This window comes from Elaeis guineensis, chromosome 4 (genome assembly GCF_000442705.2).
Source record: "Elaeis guineensis isolate ETL-2024a chromosome 4, EG11, whole genome shotgun sequence".
Taxonomy (NCBI): domain Eukaryota; kingdom Viridiplantae; phylum Streptophyta; class Magnoliopsida; order Arecales; family Arecaceae; genus Elaeis; species Elaeis guineensis.
This window is the reverse complement of record NC_025996.2, coordinates 29,856,487-29,877,032: the sequence shown is the minus strand read 5'-3', so window position 1 is coordinate 29,877,032 and position 20,546 is coordinate 29,856,487. Positions and strand designations below refer to the sequence as shown.

The window sequence follows — 20,546 nt, the reverse complement described above, 5'->3', positions numbered from 1 at the left end:
ATTGCTTGGATCAAGCATTAAGGATGAACTTGGGTCTTGGGTCTTATATGGACGTCTCTTTTTCTTTTAGAAGGCAACGGATTCAGAACTGCAGTGTGAGTCGCTCTTCTTCGGTTGGTACTTACTACCCTTCCTCTGTCTAATGACCAACTCCCTTGATTCACTAAGACTATCGGATGACATGGGAAAAAATTCTTCCAATCGTTCCTGGGGATCTTCTACTGAACATAAAAAAATTCACTTGGTTGAGTGGGTACATGTTCTGCCAATCAAAATCTAGTGGATTTTAGGCAATCATGCTCTTAGACGTGCAGGCTCGCTTTAATGGCTAAAGCTGCACCCAATATAATCCTCCATCCAAACTTATTGTCGTCCCAGGTTCTTTGGACCGAATATCATTATGATGCTTCATTGTCTTCTCATACTCAGAGAGGTGTTTTTTAGGAGATTTGAAGAGGAGCCTAGCTTCTATGGATGGGTTATTGGCAAATGAAGCCTTATTTGGGTTTTTGCTGACCCTTGGCTTGACACCACACTGCTTGACTTACGTTGCCTTCAGCTTTTAACGAACAATAAACAGTTGAATTCTTAGCTTTTGACTCTATCTTTTCCCTTCTCATCTTGCTGCTTGAGTGGCTGCTTTGCAAATATCCAGAAGTGATTGGAATGATGGACTAATATGGGGTGCCAAACAGTGCCATACCAAGATGATTCGTAAGGGGGCTTGCAGTATGATTCTCATCATCCGGAGAGGGATGTCAGGTTCGCCTTGGTGAAAGTTTTCATAGATAAACATATTGAATATCAATTAGTAGCATGTCAAGATTTACAAATCATGATGGTCATACTTAGTAAAACTAAGTTGATGAGAATTAACTTCCCATTCTTTGACATCATTAACCAACCTATCACCTTGCTTCATAACAAAAAAATCCACCCTAAATTACCTATCTTGAAGGTTAGCTGATGTGCACCCTATATGTCTAGAAAATTCCAAAACACCTATCACGTCGTTTGATAGCAAATCTCCATTCCTTATATTTCAAGATAAGCTCCTCGTTTGTCAGTGTTTGTCATATATCTATTTGCTATATAGTCAATTGTTCCTCCAAGCACAAAGTTCATGTTCATGGCCTAAAAGTCAATAAATTTCTTTTCCATTGGGGGTTTGCAGTGTTGGGATACCATGTATGCAGGAAGAGGGTCTGGGTGGCAACTATATTCTTTTAGCGTATCTTGCTAGCAACAAGTTTTCCTTTTTAATTCTTTCCCAGTAACATTCCAAGCTTGTGACATTCTCTACGATCTTTCTATTCTTTATTTTCATTTCATTTGTATATATTACATGTGAGTTATTAGTTTCATATACTTATTTAGAAGCCTATCTCTCTTCACATATATTATAAATGATCATCACCGTGTGTGGTTGCCAAATAGCTTATTCACACGTAACTGGAGCATGAATGCTATATCAATTTACCAACTCAAGATTTTGGCTTTTTGATGATATTAAATCAAGATTTTGTTAAGAGGGAATTTTATCATTTAAATAAATAGTGGATGCATTGTTCTCGCATAGAAGAGATTGATGATAACTTGACTGAGAAGTTAATACGAGTCTATATGCTGGCACATGTTTTAAAATATATCGGTCTAACAAGTTTAGTCATTATTTTCCATTTATGTTGTAGCTGTTGTACACAACCACCTTATGTTTCCTTAAAATTACTAGCTTCTTGGATGTAGGCATTTGTGATCTGTGCGCTTTCGCTGATTATAACTATGAACACAAATGATTGCTTCATACCTGAATATATAAATTGTTGCTAATTGAGAAAGTAGTGAAATTTGTCATTCGTCCTATTAGTGATTTGTGTTAATCAATTGCTCATTAGACAAGCACTGGTATTTATTATTTTTCCCATGTACAGCTTGTCATTCTACCAATGAATGATCTATTTTAATCATTTATTTGAATGGTATAGCTGGACTCATAATTGAAATCATCCTTCTGTTTTAATATTAATTAATTAGAGGACAGTTGTAGTTGAGTTTAAAGAGAAAAAGAGATTAATGATAAAAATGTGCATATTATAATTTTAAATATAAAAAAATAATTAGTATGTCATTTTTCTATTACGTCTAATATGCTAATTTAGAAGTTAAACTTTGTCTCTGTATTGAAAATTTGATTCTTTAAAGAGTCAATGAATCATGCTGACCATTTTTCCTGATGAATGTGTAAATAAACTTTGGTCGATGGTATGCTAGAAAATAATGCCACTAGGCTCACTAGTGTAGATGGCCTAAAATGAGGTACTACATAACCTATTTTTGGAACATGGATCTTTTGCAGACTGCGCTCAAATGCTCACTCTGTACCAAGAGCACATAAGTTTAGACTGATTGACATTATTTGACAGTCTTTAAGCTCTTATTAGTTTCAGAGTAAAATAGCTACAAATAAGTATTTATGCATATATTCATTTCTTCCAGCAAGCTTTTGCAACTCTTAAAACATGTCACAGTGATCAAGGAAAAGTGGGTTGCCAGATTAATAAAACGTATTTCAGGTAGTTTGCTTGACGTTGAAGGAATTCTTGGAACTAAGCTACCATAGTTTAGTTCAAGCAAGTGGAAGTAGCATGGTTTTCAGGTTAATGAAGGCAGGCTTGATAATCATGTTAAATTACATTAGGAAATTAAGTTAGTAGAGAAATTGAAAAAATGACTAGATGTAACCTATGAGAGAACTTATGGATGCAGGAAACTACATAATTTTCAGAGAAAGATGGGGATGGCGGCCTTTGTGGACCAAAAGAAGTTTAATGCCAGACTAATGATGAATTGATACTTGTCCTTTTGTCGAGGCTTTTTGGTTTTGCTAATATACAGAAAATGAGTTCATTATTCTAAGGAGTACCTTTTCTCCTAAAGATGTTTGGCAGTGAAAAGAAAACTCTAGAGAGATGACAGGGACCGAGAATATAAAAGTATTGATTTTGACTGACCAAAGAAGTTGGAAAAATTTTTGCTACCGTGCCATATTCAGACTAACTCATCCATATCATGATCACTTTCTCAAAATTTTCTTGCATATCGGATTGTCCTTCTGTGATTGTCTTTCTGTTATTTAATTTGCGAAAAACACATGGTTTCTTGTTCACTGTAAGAAATGGAATGGAGAACAATAATAAGAAAAGCTTCCTCTCAAAAGATAAAAAGAGAAGTTACTGTTTGTAGTTTACATTTTTTTTTTTGGCATTCCAAGCGCTCCACCAACCCCCGGTCCAAGTAGAACCATTAGAAAGATTTCAAAGGAACAGGGAATAAAAGAAGAATTGCTTCATAAATTCCAAAAGTGAGATGATGCTGCTCTAGCCTGACCTAGAAATATACACGCAATCATGCATGTATGTGGACTCTACCCGTTGATAAAGGAGAGATCTATCCATGGACAAAAGTGAGGGGTAGCTTACACTTGAGTGTAAAGTCTCATGAGGCCTGCGTGAGCTGGGAGTGGGATCACTAGATGTTAAGTGAAGAGTAGACATGAACTTATGGGTGGGATTAGGTCTTAGGTCACTGTCGTTAGAGGGGTTCTGAGGCCACTTGTCTCTTTCCTTACATCACCAAGGCCAACATGCATTAGTTCCAACTTCCAAATGGTACTCAAATAACAACCACAATACTACCGGCCGCTATCAACTCCCCTTCTTTCCACTTCCACTAGTAAGTAGCTACCCCCACCCCAAGCCTCTCTAGCACCATCAAAGGGCTTTGTGTTTTTATTTTTGTGTGGCCATCACATGCTCCTCTTCTTATCTCTACGCTACCTAGCAGCCTTGTTGACAAAATGGATGGTGACATCTTTACAGTGTATCCATGCATGTCTTAGTACATGTGGGAGCAAATGAATGGCCGGCCTTGTTCTACATGCTGGTCCATTAGAACTCAGCCTTGCATACATAGCCATGGTCTGTTTCCTTGTATTTATTTTGGCGAGCTGACACATGGGATGACATAGAGGAATGGGATTAATTACCATTCAATCAAGGGGGTGGTGACTGGTGTTTGCCCATTAAGAAAGCTAACAGTTTCTTTAAAATTAAGAAGGGGATGAGTGGGGCATTGACCATATCACACTGCCACTACTCCACGCTGCTGCTAAGTTAAAAGCCAAAGCAGTGAAACAAGAGAAAGCTGGAAATGCCAACAAATGTTTTTAGCTGGTTTTAGGTGGATGAATTGTTTTATATCATGCTGTGGGTTCATCGCCGATTATGTTACGCTAGTAACGGTGGATGACGTAGTTATTCGTCGTTCTAAACAAAGATTGCCGCGTGCTTTGTACGTTATCATCGGTGTAGAAAGTATCCCACTTCTAAACTTTTGTGGAAGTCCGAGTTACATAATGTACTAGAAAAGAATTTATGTTTCTCTGCTGTACATGAATGAGACCGTCGTCACTTGACACTGATCGAACAAAATTCGCCTCTGAAAGTGAGGGCAACTGCTAGGGCAATATTTGTATATTTTGTGGCACATAAAATTCAACGGCAAGAGTGCAAGACTAAAGAATTAGAGGGTGCGGGACAGGGGTGATTTTTTTGTACCACTCCTTTAGCAAGATGGGATTTCAGGAGGAATGGGTTAGTTGGGACCTAGGCTGCATTGAGGATCCTACTTTTGCTTTCTTGCTTAATGACCCCTCCATGAAATTTTCCGATCTATTTAGGAGTCAAGGATGTTCTCTCTCTCCATATCTCTTTACATTTATGCGGATGTGATCTCACGTATGCTCATGGTATTGACTGCCTACCAGCCTACACTTTTGGTTCCTCATCTATGTCACCTATTATTTGCGGATGACTGCATGTTGATTGCCCATGCCACAATGACCAATGCCAAGATATTGAAGGATCTCATCACAAAGTGTTGGTTTATGTCTCATCAATGGGTAAACTTGTCGAAGTCCACAATTAAGTTTTGTCCAACAAAGAAGTTTGTTGAGCAGCAGAAAATTAAGGAATGTTTGGGCACTGTTGAGGATGGCAAGATGTGGCATGATCCTAGGGTACCGATTTTAGGGAGGAAGCTGAAGGTAGTAGATTCTGCCTTGATAGTCTAGAGAGTGCTGACAAGATTGGAAGGGTAGAAGCAGAAGTTTTTTTTAGTGATGGGTAGAGTTGTTCTAGTCAAGTCGGTACTTTTTGCAATCTTAACCTATTTTATGTGGAGTACAATTCTTCCAAGGGTAGTGATCCATAGTCTGGAGATTGTGGTGAGAAATTTTTTGTAAGGTTCCATCGACAAATCTAAGAAAATTCGAGGCGACCTTGGATTTCCGTCTCTGAGTGCCCAACACGACACTTAATAGTTTAGTCCTTAGAAACGTCATGATTAGTTATGAAAGTATCCACCTAAGCAAATGAATTTAGCCACTTTGATGCCTTTGAGAGATCTTTGACAGCAAAAAAAAAAAACCTGGTCTGCACCTTCTCATGTGATTTACTTCATGTGGGAGCCTCCCCCCTCTTTGGCTTCCTCAAGATTGACTTTAGTGGTAGCGTGTGTATGGTGAAACCAATGTGGGGCTGGTTTTGTGATCAGAGGACCTGATTATTTTTCACTAATGGTAGGTGGTACTTATATGATATTACCGCATTGCTTAGGAAGTTAAGAAGAGCATGGGAAGGACTAGTATATGCCTCTAAGATTTTAAAGGCTACTAATATTGTGCTAAAAGAGGACTCCAGGATAGTGACCGGAGGGGTTGGGCAATATATGAATCAGATTGGTGAAGCTCACACTCTCTTAATGGATATTTGGAGAATTGAATCTTCCTTGTCATATTTTGAAGCCACTTATATTTGTAAAGAAAGTGATAGTGTGGCTGATTGAATGGTAACATCCATGGCTCATCGTGCTGACTTGATAATTTGTGAATCTTGGGATTTAACAAACTCATCTTCATGATATTTTCATCTTTGATTGTAACAACCTAGGATTTCATCAAAAAAACTAGTTGGAAGATATTATTTGAGTTTCTTAATCCTGTATAAATATCTCAAATTTTTTTAGTAAATAATTAATGTAGAATTAAATATATCTCCGTACAAATTCTCATATACTGCCCTGCTTAAGCCATAGCGTCTTCACTAGACTAAAAGTTCAAATTCATGCATCCATTTATAAACATCATGATCGGCTCGTAGTTAACTTTAATGAATCCGTGCTACAGTATCCTCTAGTCCAGATAGACTATGAGCTAGATTAGCTCTTATATCATTTATAACAACTTAAGATCTCATCCAAAAAAAATAGCTGGAAAGTATTATTTAGATTATTTAGTTCTATATAAGTACTCATAATTTTTTCAATGAATAATCGATGTGGAATTAAATATATGTTTATATACGCCTTCATACTTAATGCTTCTGGTTGTATTTATTCAAAGGCTGCGTAATTGGCAGCTCCACACACACACCAAAAAAAAAAAAAAAGAGTTTGTTTTATGAGTTTCGCTCGGAAGAAAACAGAGATCATGAAGTACCAACAAAAGAAAGGCTAAAGTTACATATAGATTGGTTTGCCTTTTTTTTCTCATTAGCATGCCCCCGGATAGGTGGATGAGGCTATGTATAAGGGAGGCTGGCGTGTTTCATGTCGCGTGCAAGATACAGAAATCCTGTGCGAGTGTCTGTAAAGCACGACTTCATCATGTAATTATGAAAGGTAGAGGCGTGTGCATGTATGATTCTAAACTAGCTAAATCATGAAGTCATGATAAGTGGACAAAAGATCTTAAGGATAATAATACTAAGTGAAGAAATCATCATTAATTAACAGCTTGCAGAGTGACCAATCACAGTTATATTCAATGTAATTTTACTTAATTAATGATATAAATACTACGTGCAAGTCATCTTAATGATTTAATTAACTTTTGAAAAGAACGTAGAGTGCGTTTTACAATAAATATGATTCCATTTTCATCATAACATGGAATAGCTTGTGTGCATCACCTACTGGGTAACTCATTGTTGCACATCAAGGCCATAGCAGGTTTGCACCTAACCCACACCCTCACTGTCGAACATGCAGAGTGCTTAAGAATTGGGTTTCTCCATTTGTCAAGCAGTGGGAACCAAATGCTTTTATAATTGACAGAGAGTTTCCACTCTCAAATGTTAAGAAAAATCCATGACGTCCACAAACTGTACAAAAAAGGAATAGTTTGATTCTGAAGGAGAGGAAACATGAGAAGGGAAGACATCTCGGCTACCAACTCGATGCCTTTCTTGCACCATCACTTAATAGGGGAATATGGTGCATGCTGCCAATCACAGCCATTTTCTCTTATAGATCTCATTCATCAAGCTTTTATATTGATGTTCTACTAAAGGAATGGATGGCTGTCATTAGTGGTGTGCATGACCACATGGCGCACATCATGTAAGATATAATTTCTTCATCTAATAATAGTAATAAATGTAGGCAGGCATTCCACCTTTCCTGCTTCTCACAACCAATGGAACAACTGGTTACGCCAAGAATCTGCCTCCCCAGCTCGTTCCACACACATCTCCTCTCTACCTCTCATTGACTTGCTTCCAAGAGACCCACATTCCACTCACCCCATTGTCATATTTAATAGCACCACGTCAAACCGTCCAATTGATACAAGCCATGATCCTATTGCCAATAATAGTAAATAAACCTTTTTATTAGCCACCGAATCCAACCCAATCCGATCATGCAAGAGAGCAACATGGGGTTGGGTTGGGTGGTATGTAATATAACCAAACCAGTAGTGCATAAAATTACCCAAGTCAAGCCCTCACACCTACTTTAAGCTTTCTTTATGCATGACACACTTGTATTATACAAGTCTATAATAAAATCCAAGCCAACAATGAGCTAATTTTGTAGTCAAATTTTAAATTAGTGTCTTCCTGTTATAACGGCCGTCAATGAGATCTCTATGGTGCAGGTAAACCACTGAAAACATGCATAATACATTATATAAGATAGTGTATGCTGTTTGCACTACAAAGATATATTTATTAGTCTCTACTTTATAATATTGGAGCAGCAACCACAATAACCGGTACTTTCACAACAGAGAGAAACATATCCATTTGTAAATGATTAATAGGGGGTTTCACGTCCTATATTTTCTTTCTCCTATATGTTCTTTTTTGTGTAGGCCAGTTCTTCTTAAGTAGACCATTTATTTCTTACTCCTCTTTGATAAGACCAACCCATCTTGTATCTTTATACTCAACTTTTGTTGAATTTTATATTAATCACTTTAAAAATTATAATTATGTGCATCCATATTTATAATTTTTTACAGTGCAAATTTGCAAATGCGGTTGTTAAATTTTAATGCCAAAAAAAATTATCAGAAATGTTTAAATGATGATATAATTACAAATAATATGCACAACCAAACATCAAGAAAAGATTGGGGGCAAAGCAATTGTTTTTGGGAGGTGAAGGGGCCTTGAACCTGGGTTTTGGCTCCTATGAGCAAATATTGTTTTTTGGCTAACCTTTATTTCTTGGTTGTTTTGGAATTATGAGTTCTTTTAGCAGCATTTATAAATATATTTCCCCCCCAAATATTTAGCATCACAAGCATATAGTACAATAGTCATCAGTCCATACGTACTCTATATTTTTTTTAATGGTATATAAAACCTGCTAACTAAATTTGAGATTGGGTTACGGTACAAATTTCACTGTTCTATTATGTTATAAGACTCACCTATTTTGATTGATAATGTGTTTGGAAAAAAATGCAAAGAGCTAAAGATACAGTAAATAGTCGTCAAGTTTGGTTGCTGGGAATAAGGTGGAATAAGGCTTATTCCACCTTATTCCCCCAGATATACTATGAAATGGCAGTGGATCCCGTGAGTTTTACAATTTCGATCAAAGATTCATTAATTACACCTTATTCCTTTTTATCTGGTTTAAACTATTCTATGTTTCACCGTGAATAGTTATTCTAAAAAAAATGATGAAAATAATTTTATCTTATTCTAATTTAGAGAATAATAATGTATAATTATGATGGATCCTATAAATTTCAATCAAATACAAAATTAGAATAGGATGGTAAATAGGTATTTTAAAAAATTAGTATTTTTATTTTAAAAATATCAAAATGACTGTCAAATACTGTTCAAAGAATAATGTTCATTCAGGGAAAAAATTACTGCTCATTGTCCTGTAGATCTGAAACTCTAGAGGGATACATCATCAAAATTCCTAAGACCAACTCTTCCATGTGCATATCACATGCCATATCTGATCCACAAAAGTTTTTATGGCTTGGCTTTCATAAGACAACAGTTACCCAACAAGAGAGAGCGGTGGAATCAACAATGAAATACATACATACATATATATTATCGGGATAAATCGATCGACCTCCATAAACTGACTGATCTCTAGCACAAATCGACCGACATCCGACTCTGACCCCACAAACAGATATGATTCAGGTCAACCGACTACGACTTCGACTCAACAACAGCCGACTGACCAGACATACAACCCCGACCGACTCTACATCGGCTGATTACGTGGTTCCGACTCTTCATCGATCAACTGAGCGAACCGTACCGATTTATTACCGACTGATCGACTAATGATTCGATTACTACCGATCGATAGCGGACGACTTAGACCATCAGTATAACAGAACTACTAGCCGACGGTCGCTCATAGATTCTACCGACATATAGTCGGTTCTACCGACATATGGTCGGCCAGTCAATCCAAATATACATAACTATCACGAACAGTTACCGACCGCATATCACGGCACGATCAGTGGGAGTTGACGATCCATTACGTGATAATGGCCCGATGATTTAGCGCCATAAAATACGGACCACATCCGACGGTTACAAGAACCTTGTCTATAAAAGGGGGTAAGAAAAATAGGCTGGTAAGTCACTTCTGATCAGAACTCTGCTACTCTGAATATTGACATCTACTGTTCACCAACTTCTCTCTCTAACTTAAGCATCGGAGGATCTCCATCGGAGACAACTCCGATCAGTGTGGACGTTGTTTTGCAGGTTCTCGTTCCCGACGACAGGCGATCTATTATCGGCTGACCGACTAATGATTCGACTACTATCGATCGACAGCGGACGACTTAGACTATCGGCATAACAGAACTACTAGCTGATGGTTGCTCATGAATTTTACCGATATATGATCGATTCTACCGACATATGGTCGGCCAGTCAATCCAAATATACCATAACCGTCACGAACGGTTACCGGCCGCATATCACGACGCGATCAGTGAGAGTTAACGATCCACTACGTGATTATGGCCCGATGATCAGTGCCATAAAATGCAGGACCATATCCGACGGTTACAACTATCTTCTCTATAAAAAGGGGATAAGGCAATAGCATCGGTAAGCCACTTTTGAGCTGAGCTCTGCCACCTTTCTCATTCAAAAATACTGTTGCTCAGTCTCTCTCTCTGACTTAAGCATCGGAGGGTCCCTGTCGAAGATAACTCCGATCAGTGTGGATGTTATTTTGCAGGTTCTAGTTCCCGACGATAGACGACAAGGGAGTTGGCCGCAACAGATTGATGCGCGAGGAAGGGGAGAAGGTAACTCGCAATGACGAAAATCAGAGCTCAACGGTCAACAGCAACCAAATCAGCGAGGCACTCTTCTCATCGGGAAGAGACTCCTCCCCTGCCTCCGGTAGTAGAGCTCAGTTCTCCGCGATCCGTGATCACCACGAACGCCCAGATTGCTGCAATCGTGTAGCAAATGAACGTTCTTACAGAGGCGGTCAGAAGCCTCCAGCAGCAGCAGACCCGCCACCACGGTTGCCGGTATTGCAACCGGTGGCGCATTCGGTGCCATCCAGGCACAGCCGCCATCATCCATGGCAGTCTCCTTCATCAGAGCGATCGTCTCGACTCTCTCATCGGAACAAGCAGCGGTACTTGCGGTGCTCTCGATGCACCACCCACCATTCACGGTGTCTCTCTCCTTCTCAGTTGGATCGAACAAGGAAGGGAAAGCGACTGTGAACACCATCTGCTTCCTCCTCTAACTCATCAGGAGGTTCAATCCCTGGAGTTTCTCACCACCAGTGGCTCGAAGACTACGAATGTAAGTTTGAGAAAATTGACCTCCAACTTGCCCAATTACAGGTGGACGGTCAGAAATTTTCAAACGATTTTGATTTTCGTACCGCCCAACCTCTCTCTCAACATATCTTGGATGAACTGATCCTGACTCGGTTCAAGATGCCGCACGTGGAACCCTATGATGGTTCCACCGACCCAGTTGATCACCTTGAGAGATACAAGGCTCTCATGACAATCCAAAGGCAACCGAGCCCTTCTATGCATCGACTTCCCGATCACACTTCGAAAAGCTGCTCGAGCCTGGTACTCTGAGCTTCGATCGGAAAGTATCCACTCTTTTGGACAGCTAGAACATTCCTTCGTGGTCCACTTCAGCACCAGTCGGAGGTCGTCACGAACCTCGGATAGTCTCTTCTCGATCAAATAAGGAGAGATCGAAATACTCCGAGATTTTGTGGCCTGATTCGATGTGGCCACGCTTGAGGTCAAGGACCTCAATGAAGATATGGCCATATCAGCCATGAAAAGAGGTCTAGAGGGTCTCGATTCACGTATTCACGGGACAAGATTCTCCCTCGGACGTATGCTGAACTCTTAGAGCGCACGTACAAGTACATGCGCACGGACGAAGGAGCTCTGACCGGCGCCAAACAGAAAATAAAAGTCAGAAGAAGAAGAAGAAGAGTGGGGCTCTGGCTAAATCAAATAGGCCCCCGACTGATGAGCGAGCCTCACCCTGACGATGGAGTCCAAGGTCGATGTATAACAGGTATGACTTCTATACCCCTCTTTCTACTCCTCGTGCACAGATCCTCATGGAGATCGAAGAGGCGAAATATCTATGGCACCCTCCATCGATGAAAATGGAGAACTGCGATCGAAGGAAGTATTGTCGGTTTCACCGTGATCACGACCACAACACCGAACAATGCATCCAGCTCAAGGATGAAATAGAGGCCCTGATACGATGAGACTATCTAAAAAAATATCGGAGGGATCCGCCGACTCAACCTCCAGTCGACTGAGAAAGTTGTAAATAATCAGCCGACTATGAGAGTCATCAATATGATCTCTGGACGACTGAACTGAGAGATAACTCTCGAAGAAGAGTTGGCGAAACGACAACAACTCAATGTAATAACTTTTTCGAAAGAGGATGTTCGGAGAATTTAAACTCCTCACGACGATGCTGTTATTATTTTGATAATTAGCTAATAAAAGCATGATGAATATTTTATTCTACTCGACTTCCTTCCGAATGCAACTACTTGGAGAATCAACTGCTTTAGTATCGACTATATTTTATCCTCTTGCAAAAATCGATACCCCGACTGCGATTTTAAAGCGACATCAAGTATGCAGGCTTTCACTGTAAAAGTCAGAGGATCGACTATCTCGACATCGAATATACTTCGATTTTCACTGTAAAAGCCAGAAGATCGACTATCTCGATACCGAATATACTTCAACTTTCACTATAAAAGTCAAAGGATCGACCATCTCGACACTGAATATACTTCGACTTTCACTGTAAAAGTCAGAATATCGACTATCTAGACACCGATTATATTTTGGTTTCCTTGCAGAACCGATTTATCAACTTCAACTGGAGGCCAGCACCGGCGATGCATACTTGCTTCACAAAAGCCACGCTGCCCTCATAGTCGGCTCTCCATTGAAGTAGCTGACTAATTTGCCGACTTAGTATCAACTAAGAAAGGCAAAATGCCAAGACGACTAAGGTCGAATTGGAACTATATCGATATGACCATGGCCAGTCGAGGATATTTGGCTTGCCATCGATTATCAAACAATACAACGTATAAACCCGATCAAGCTTCGGATAATAGATATTCAACTTATTATCATTATCCTAACTAAATACGTCAGAAAGTACGCGACTAGCAAATTCTACAAAGTCTACGAAATGGTCGAATCTACGATCTATATTCAGAGATTATTCTACAAACAGACATTGTAGACTCGATGATACAGAGGAGCATTTCACAACAAAAGTACTTTTTCATTATCAAAAAAGAAAGATTACAAAATTGAATCGAAGTCCGATTACATCTTTCTTTACAAAAAGAGAAACAAAAAAAAATGCTGATAATCTTCATCGCCGCCCTTTACTTCACTGAAGAATCGGTAGGCCCACCTTGAATCGGCTTCTTCGACAAACTCCACCTTCCAGCTTGGGGGACAATATGACTCGAGTTGAGATGTAAAGATGATTGATCAATCACATTGCTCGGCCAACCACATCAATAGCTTGATCCACTCGTACGGGAACAGAGAAGGTCTCACCAGTCGACGACTACACCCTCCTCGTATAAGAGCTAAAGAAGGACTTCAGATTTTCATCCACCGTCGAAGATGACCTTCAGCTGAGATGGTGATGCGGGATATACGGTAATGAATTGTTGACCCTACCATAGGTATCAGAGTGAAAAGCTGACATCGATCCGAAGTGCAATGCCGCTTTCGAAACTGACCAACATCGGACCCGAGAACAAGAAAACTCCCATGCCGATAGAGAGTCGTTGGTCGGAACCTCCGACCAATCACCCCCTGCAGGAATCTCACCCATTGGAAGAACTATCAAAAATCCAAAGAAACTCAAAGAGAAAACGACAAGGAATGTTTTCGCATGAAAGCAGCTCTCTGGCAGAGCTATCCCACCAGAAGAGACAAAATGAGGGATGGATACTCGGCTGACAGCAGTCTTTTATATAGAGAAACGTCCAACAGCCTGGATGAAAGGAGCCAGATCGAGACCACATCGGATGATGACACACGGTAGCATCTGGACCATCATCGACCCGACAGTTCGACGCACCTGCACCAGATTAAACCACGTCACCTTCATCCATGTGTACAACTCCAACCCAATAACATCTCGACACGTGACGAAAATCTACATGTCAGAATCAAATGGCACGACGTCGGTTCACCTTCCCACCTTCCGTAAACGACATTTGAAACCAAATCTTCCTGCTGATATGATAGCTCAAAGATGATAAAATGGTTGATTGATCGCACTCTAGAGAATGTAGTAGCAGAGTCGGGATTCGACATGACAGACAACAACTCTTTTCATCCAAGGCAACTGATCACGTGACGATGCACGTGGCAACTCACCATTGGACTCAAAAGTGGGGGTGCAACTATTAGGATAAACCGACCACCCCCATAAACCGACTGATCTCTAGCGCTGACTGACTGACACCTGACTCTAACCCCACAAACAGATATGACTCAGGTCAACCGACTTCCGATTTCGACTCAACAACAGCCGACCGATCAGATATACAACCCCGACCGACTCTACATCGATTGATTATGCGATTCTGACTCTTCATCGATCAACTTAGTGAATCGCACCGACCTATCACTGGCTGACCGACTAATGATTCGACTACTGTCGATCAACATTGGATGACTTAGACCATCGACATAATAAAACTACTAGCCAGCGGTTGCTCATGGATTTTACCGACATATGGTTGGTTCTATCGACATATGGTCGGTCAGTCAATCCAAATATACCATAACCATCACAAACGATTACCGGCCGCATATCACAGTGCGATCAGTGGGAGTTAATGATCCACTACATAATTATGGTCCAATGATTTAGCATCATAAAATGCGAGACCATATCCGACGATTACAATTATCTTCTCTATAAAAAGAGGATAAGACAATAGCATCGGTAAGTCATTTTCAAGCTGAGCTTTGCCACCTTTCTCATTCAAAAATACTGTTGCCCAGTCTCCCTCTCTGACTTAAGCATCGGAGAATTTCCGTCGGAGACAACTCCGATCAGTGTGGATATTGTTTTTCAGATTCTCGTTCCTGACGATAGGCGACGAGGGAGTTGGCCGCAACACGCGCGCGCGCGCACACACATATATATATAGTTAGATTAGAATAAGGTTAATCGAATTTGAACTCGGATCTGATCAAATGAAAGCTCTATAAAAAAGTCTTATATTGATGATCCAAGTTATTAGATGCAATCCACTATCTTAAAACTATTTGCACATCAAAAATCATATGATTTAAAAATCTTTGACCCATACATTAAGTAGTCAAAAATTGGATAGTCTACATTAAATTAAATTAGATATATTTTTTGGTCACTTGATACATAGACTAGTGATCTCTAAATAATATAATTTTCGAAGTGCAAATAGTTTTGAGGTATATATATATATATATATATATATATATATATATATATATATATATATATATATATATATATAGTTAGATTAGAATAAGGTTGATCGGATTTGAACTCAGATCCGATCAGATGAAAACTCTATAAGAAAGTCTTATATTGATGTTCCGAGTTATTAGATGCAATCTACTATCTTAAAACTATTTGCACATCAAAAATTATATGATTTGAAAATCTTTGACCTATACATTAAGTAATAAAAAATTGAATAATCTATATTAAATTAAATTAGATATATTTTTGATCACTTGATACATAGATCAGTGATCTCTAAATAATATAATTTTTGAAATATAAATAGTTTTGAGGTAATAAATTAACTTCTGGATCATCAATATAAGAGCCTTTTCATCTGATTTTGATTTGATTGGATGTAAATTCAAATTTAATCTATATTATCCAAATCTATATATATATTATTCTCATGACGTCTACAAGTAGACCCTACTGTCTACTAGTAGTGGTAGTTTGAGGACGGTGAGCGGATCGAGCCCCGTTTGCTTTTCCAGTAAAAGTCAAGCTAGCCACCCATCTACTTCTCAGATACAAAAAGCAAATATACAGACATGTAAAAGTAGGTAAATAATGTCCACAGATTAGAAGCTCTCTAACAAGAACAGCAACAAAAAAAAAAAAAAAAACAAAAGAGGTGGAGGAGGAGCGCATTTTCCGTGCTTCTAGGCTTTCGCTCCATTCCCTATCACCAAGAATCCTCGCATTAGAAGTTACGGGTTTGCTTCAAAGCCAACCGAACCTCCCCACACCTCTTCTTATCCTTCTTGTTTGCCCCCTCACGTTATTACTGAACTCCTCTCTTTCTATCCCTCCTTTTTAGCCAGCCCTCGTTAGAGAGGCAAGGCAAACACATGCCTTTACCGTGCTCCACTTTTTGTTTCATTTTTAGTTATGACTCTCTCCCCTTTTTCTCTAGCTATACCTGTGATTTTTTGGAACCAACCCTTTTCTTAACCGACCTTAGCTAAGTATCGAGTGCACACAACTTGGTTGGATAGCCCACCCTTCCCCCGTCCTTTTCTATTTGTTTCTTCCCACTCCCCCTCTCTTCACTCCACACCTCTCCTATTTCCACCTAATTCCCTATATTTTAACTTCCTCTCTCTCAGCTATATATGTGAGCAAGTGAGCTTGGCAACGGAAGGAATGGCGGACTAATTCACGGTTCTTCTTCACAAGAGGAAAGGGCGGCTTTTGACTCCTCTCGCTATATATAAATATAAATAAACTCCCATCCATCCCTTCATTGTTCCACCTCTCTCCCACTATAAATATATATATATATATATATATATATTATCGACACCCTCTTCCACTCCATCCACCTCGCTTCCTCCATCACTTTACCTCGTTTTCTCCTCCTCCTCCTCTTCTTCTCTTTCTCTCTCGTCTTAGGGGAAGGGGAGATGGAATCTCCAGAAGAAGCCATGGGCTCCAACAGCACCACCAGCAACGGCAACGGCGGCGAGTGTACGCACGCCACCTCCACCGCCATCGTCGTGAAGGGAAAGCGCACCAAGCGGCCAAGGACCCAACCGCTGGCCCTGGCGGCCGCCATGGCGGTCGCCGACTCCTCCTCGGCCTCCTCGGCTGATGCTTCGGGGAGCATCACCGAGGAGGAGGAGGACATGGCCAATTGCCTCATCCTCCTCGCCCAGGGTCGCGCCCTCGATGCCGGCGGCCCCAAGCCGGAATTGCCGGCCGAAGAGGGCGGCGGGACCGATAAGTTCACGAGCCGGAGATTCACTGAGGCGGCGACGACCACCGGCGGCAAGGCTGGGTTCTACGTGTACGAGTGCAAGACATGCAACAAATGCTTCCCGTCGTTCCAGGCGCTGGGCGGGCACCGCGCGAGCCACAAGAAGCCTAAGCTGGCGATCACGGCGGGCGAAGAGAAGAAGGCGTCGGTCGAAGAAGATATGCTGAAGATAAGTATGAATTCTTTCTCCAAGGCAATGGTCAGCGGCGGCGGCACCAAGCCGAGGGTGCACGAGTGCTCGATTTGCGGGTCGGAGTTCAACTCCGGGCAGGCGCTGGGGGGCCACATGCGGCGGCACCGGCCGGTGGTAATCCCGGAGGCCGCAGAAGCCAAGAAGGAGCGGACGATCCTCTCCTTGGATCTCAACCTCCCAGCGCCCTCCGATGACGACCGGCCCGAGCTCCAAAGGCCGTCCTCGCCGGCTTTCTCCTTTGCCAGCAAGCCGCCGCTCATCTTCCCGGCGTCGGCGTCGGCCTTGGTGGATTGCCATTACTGAGAGCAAACTAATGGAAGCAGAGCTATCCATTCTTTTTCTTTCTTTTCCATTTCCTTTCATTTTCTTTTCTTTTCTTGTTTTTTTTTTTTTTCTTTTGTTCTAAAAGATTAAATTGAGGATTATGTGGGTCATGTGAATTACTTATTTGCAAGTTGGTATTGATATATATGGATGATTCTTTGAATTCTTTTTATGTATATTGATCATAGTTTTCTCCGATTGAGATCGTACCTATTTGCCTTCGGTGAAGGGGAGGAGGAGAGGTGCCATTGCGTTCACGTAAAGGGAGTGAGTTCTCTCTTTTTCTCTCTCTCTTTCTCTCTTTCTTGGTTTGGTTTCTCCACCACCAAGAAAAAAGGCCGTGGATTAGGTTCCTCCTCCCATGAGTTTGTTTCGTTTGGAAGACACCTTTCCCCGCCCAATAAATGCCAAAGGAATAAAAAGAGACTGACAATGTGGCAACTTGTATCTTTTAGGGCCCTGGTGTCTACCAATCACACACTTGGACCATCCATCACCTCCCTCACTCTTTTATCTCAAAAGGAAATTATTACTTGTTCAACTCTAGAATTGCATGCGTTCATGGTTGGAGTTATATAATTTATTTCATAGTCGGCAGAGCTTGCAAGTGACTCCTTGGTCCTACCAAGGATCGTCCAACACTGACCAATGACAAAGCACCGAATTCTACAATTTATAATTTTTTGTGGTTCTAAAATTCATATAGGCATACTTATTTTTGTTTTGGTATGGATTTTTATGTGCATCACCGAAATCCACCGGCTACCGAGGGACCAACAGATGGATAAGGCATTTATAGGTTGCAAGATATCAAACCGCCTAGAGACATATCTCCTGCAAATGAGGTCATCCCAACTCATTCCTTGCCTAAAATCACCAGATCAATGCAACATATCAAGTGCAATGGATGTGAAGCTGCCATTGCTTTAAGCCATCACCATCAAGAGGTACAAGCTCATCCTCTCGCCATTTTAGTTGGCCATCACTCCGTACCTATTTGATCCTGATTACTCGCTTAAACCTAATTGTAAGCAACACGTTATAATGCACCAAACAAATCCCTTCCTTTGGCCCACAAGCTTGTGGCAAGATTTGAGCATGGAATTACAGGAAACTCCCTTAATAAGAGCTTGACTTACCGACATCTTCATGACTTGATCTAAGCTTATTAGAGTTGAGTGCACGTTTTGGCAGTGAATTAAGGGTGTATGACAATCTCACATGGGGTTGGGTGGCAGCCCCTTTTCTAATCCATCAACTCCACCAGCTTTTTTTTTCTTCGAACTATCAATTGTTTCAAAAGCTAGCCTTTTTTGATTGGTGGGATTCCTCTCAGCTAGTACAGTCACCTACTACTAGTGGAGTGCTTCACACTCTCAGCAAAGTGAGCTTCACTCCTGTTTATGAGGTCAAAGGCTACTCCAGTAGTTACAAGTCGCTGGATGCTACAGCGAGGCCACTTTGCCTTCTGGCTTCTGCCGTTTGCTAAGAGCTTTTTTGTGGTAGAATTGAATTCATGGATGGTGGTTGGCTACCATTGGGTATAGAGACGGCAACATAATATATAGTTTAAGGGTCGGTTTCGTCATCATGGTTACCATCCTTCCACGGTTTAAGCTTCCGTGTAATGACTGGTTTGCTCATAACCATTGGATTTAGACCAGCAAGCTCCCGTAGAGTCGGTGCCACTTGGCCGTTCTCTATTGGCCATTTCTGGAATAATCTTTTAAGAGACTTTTGGTAGCATCCACGTTGCATGCTTAAGAATCTGACTAGAATGAAAAATGAATTAATGAACATTATATTAGCACCAATGGAGGGTGGTAACTGGTTTAGTATGCTAAGTAAAGTAAATAAATAAAAAGATCTATACACATATTGGTGTAATGCATGGAACATGAAAGAAAAAGATACTTTCTTAATCAAAAGGATATATAAAACTGATACAAATCAAAAGCATAAAAGCTTTTATGTGTACTTTCTGCATACAGAAAAGCTCAAAATATTAAAAATGACCGAAAATAATTTCTATTATATCAATATATTTAATTTATGATTAAAAACAGTTCAGGAAATTAAATTCCAAAAGAAACAAAAAAATGAAGCATGCTACCGCGTTAAGTCCATCAACAATAAATGTCAAGCATTGAAATACGGTAGCATATGAAAGCCATCAAATACATTGTTTCTTAAGATCTTGGATTAACTTTTTTGGAAAAAAAAAAAGAGAGAAATATTTGGTCGTGGTAAGTCCTAGATTGTCAGTTCCTCGTTGTGATGATTGCATCTTTAGCCTCATTTGTGTACGTGTCAAAATAGAAGCAACAAATCTATCTTGGTGGTGATTTGGGGATTAAGTGATGCAATGAAGATTAGGGAGGCTGTGTAGGAACACTGTCCTTGCCAATGGCTATGTTCCTTATTTCCTATCATGTTCGCCATAACCAGTAAGCTTTAGTGATTGATTTGAAGCTGGATTATATGGATAACAACAAAGGGATAAAAAAAATCTTATGCAGCCATGGTTTCAAAGTGAGGTCATCCTGTGGAGTCCTCACCGTTACGAACAGCAAACATGAACTCTATGGAGCTGTGGAAAAAGAAGGAGAACCGGGAAAACAAAAATATTATGCGAGGTTAAAGGAGAGCCATTTGCTATTAGAGATACAGGGGAGTTTATCTGGATTTTGGGGTAGGATTAGAATTGGCCTGAATGGTTGTTCACTTGTGATGTACAAGCGATATATAATTGGATTGTTCGAGCGATACAGCCATGTGCCGTGGGTTTCTCTCTCGGCGAGACCCACAAGGTTATATCTCATGGAGGTCACTTGTCAACGTCTCGAAAAGGCAAATTCTTTGT

General features: G+C 40.4%; 1 protein-coding gene across 1 annotated transcript; it reads left to right on the top strand.

Annotated features, from left to right (window-relative positions):
* The first annotated feature begins 16,341 nt into the window (after nt 1-16,341).
* Nucleotides 16,342-17,846, top strand: LOC140857306 (zinc finger protein ZAT5-like). The gene has a single exon (XM_073256089.1). The coding sequence runs from the start codon at nt 16,814-16,816 to the stop codon at nt 17,660-17,662; it is 849 nt and encodes a 282-aa protein (XP_073112190.1). The 5' UTR covers nt 16,342-16,813; the 3' UTR covers nt 17,663-17,846.
* The last annotated feature ends 2,700 nt before the right edge of the window (nt 17,847-20,546 follow it).

Coding starts and splice junctions, on each gene's coding strand:
- LOC140857306 (XM_073256089.1), top strand. CDS start 16,814: ATGGAATCTCCAGAAGAAGCCATGGGCTCCAACAGCACCACCAGCAAC.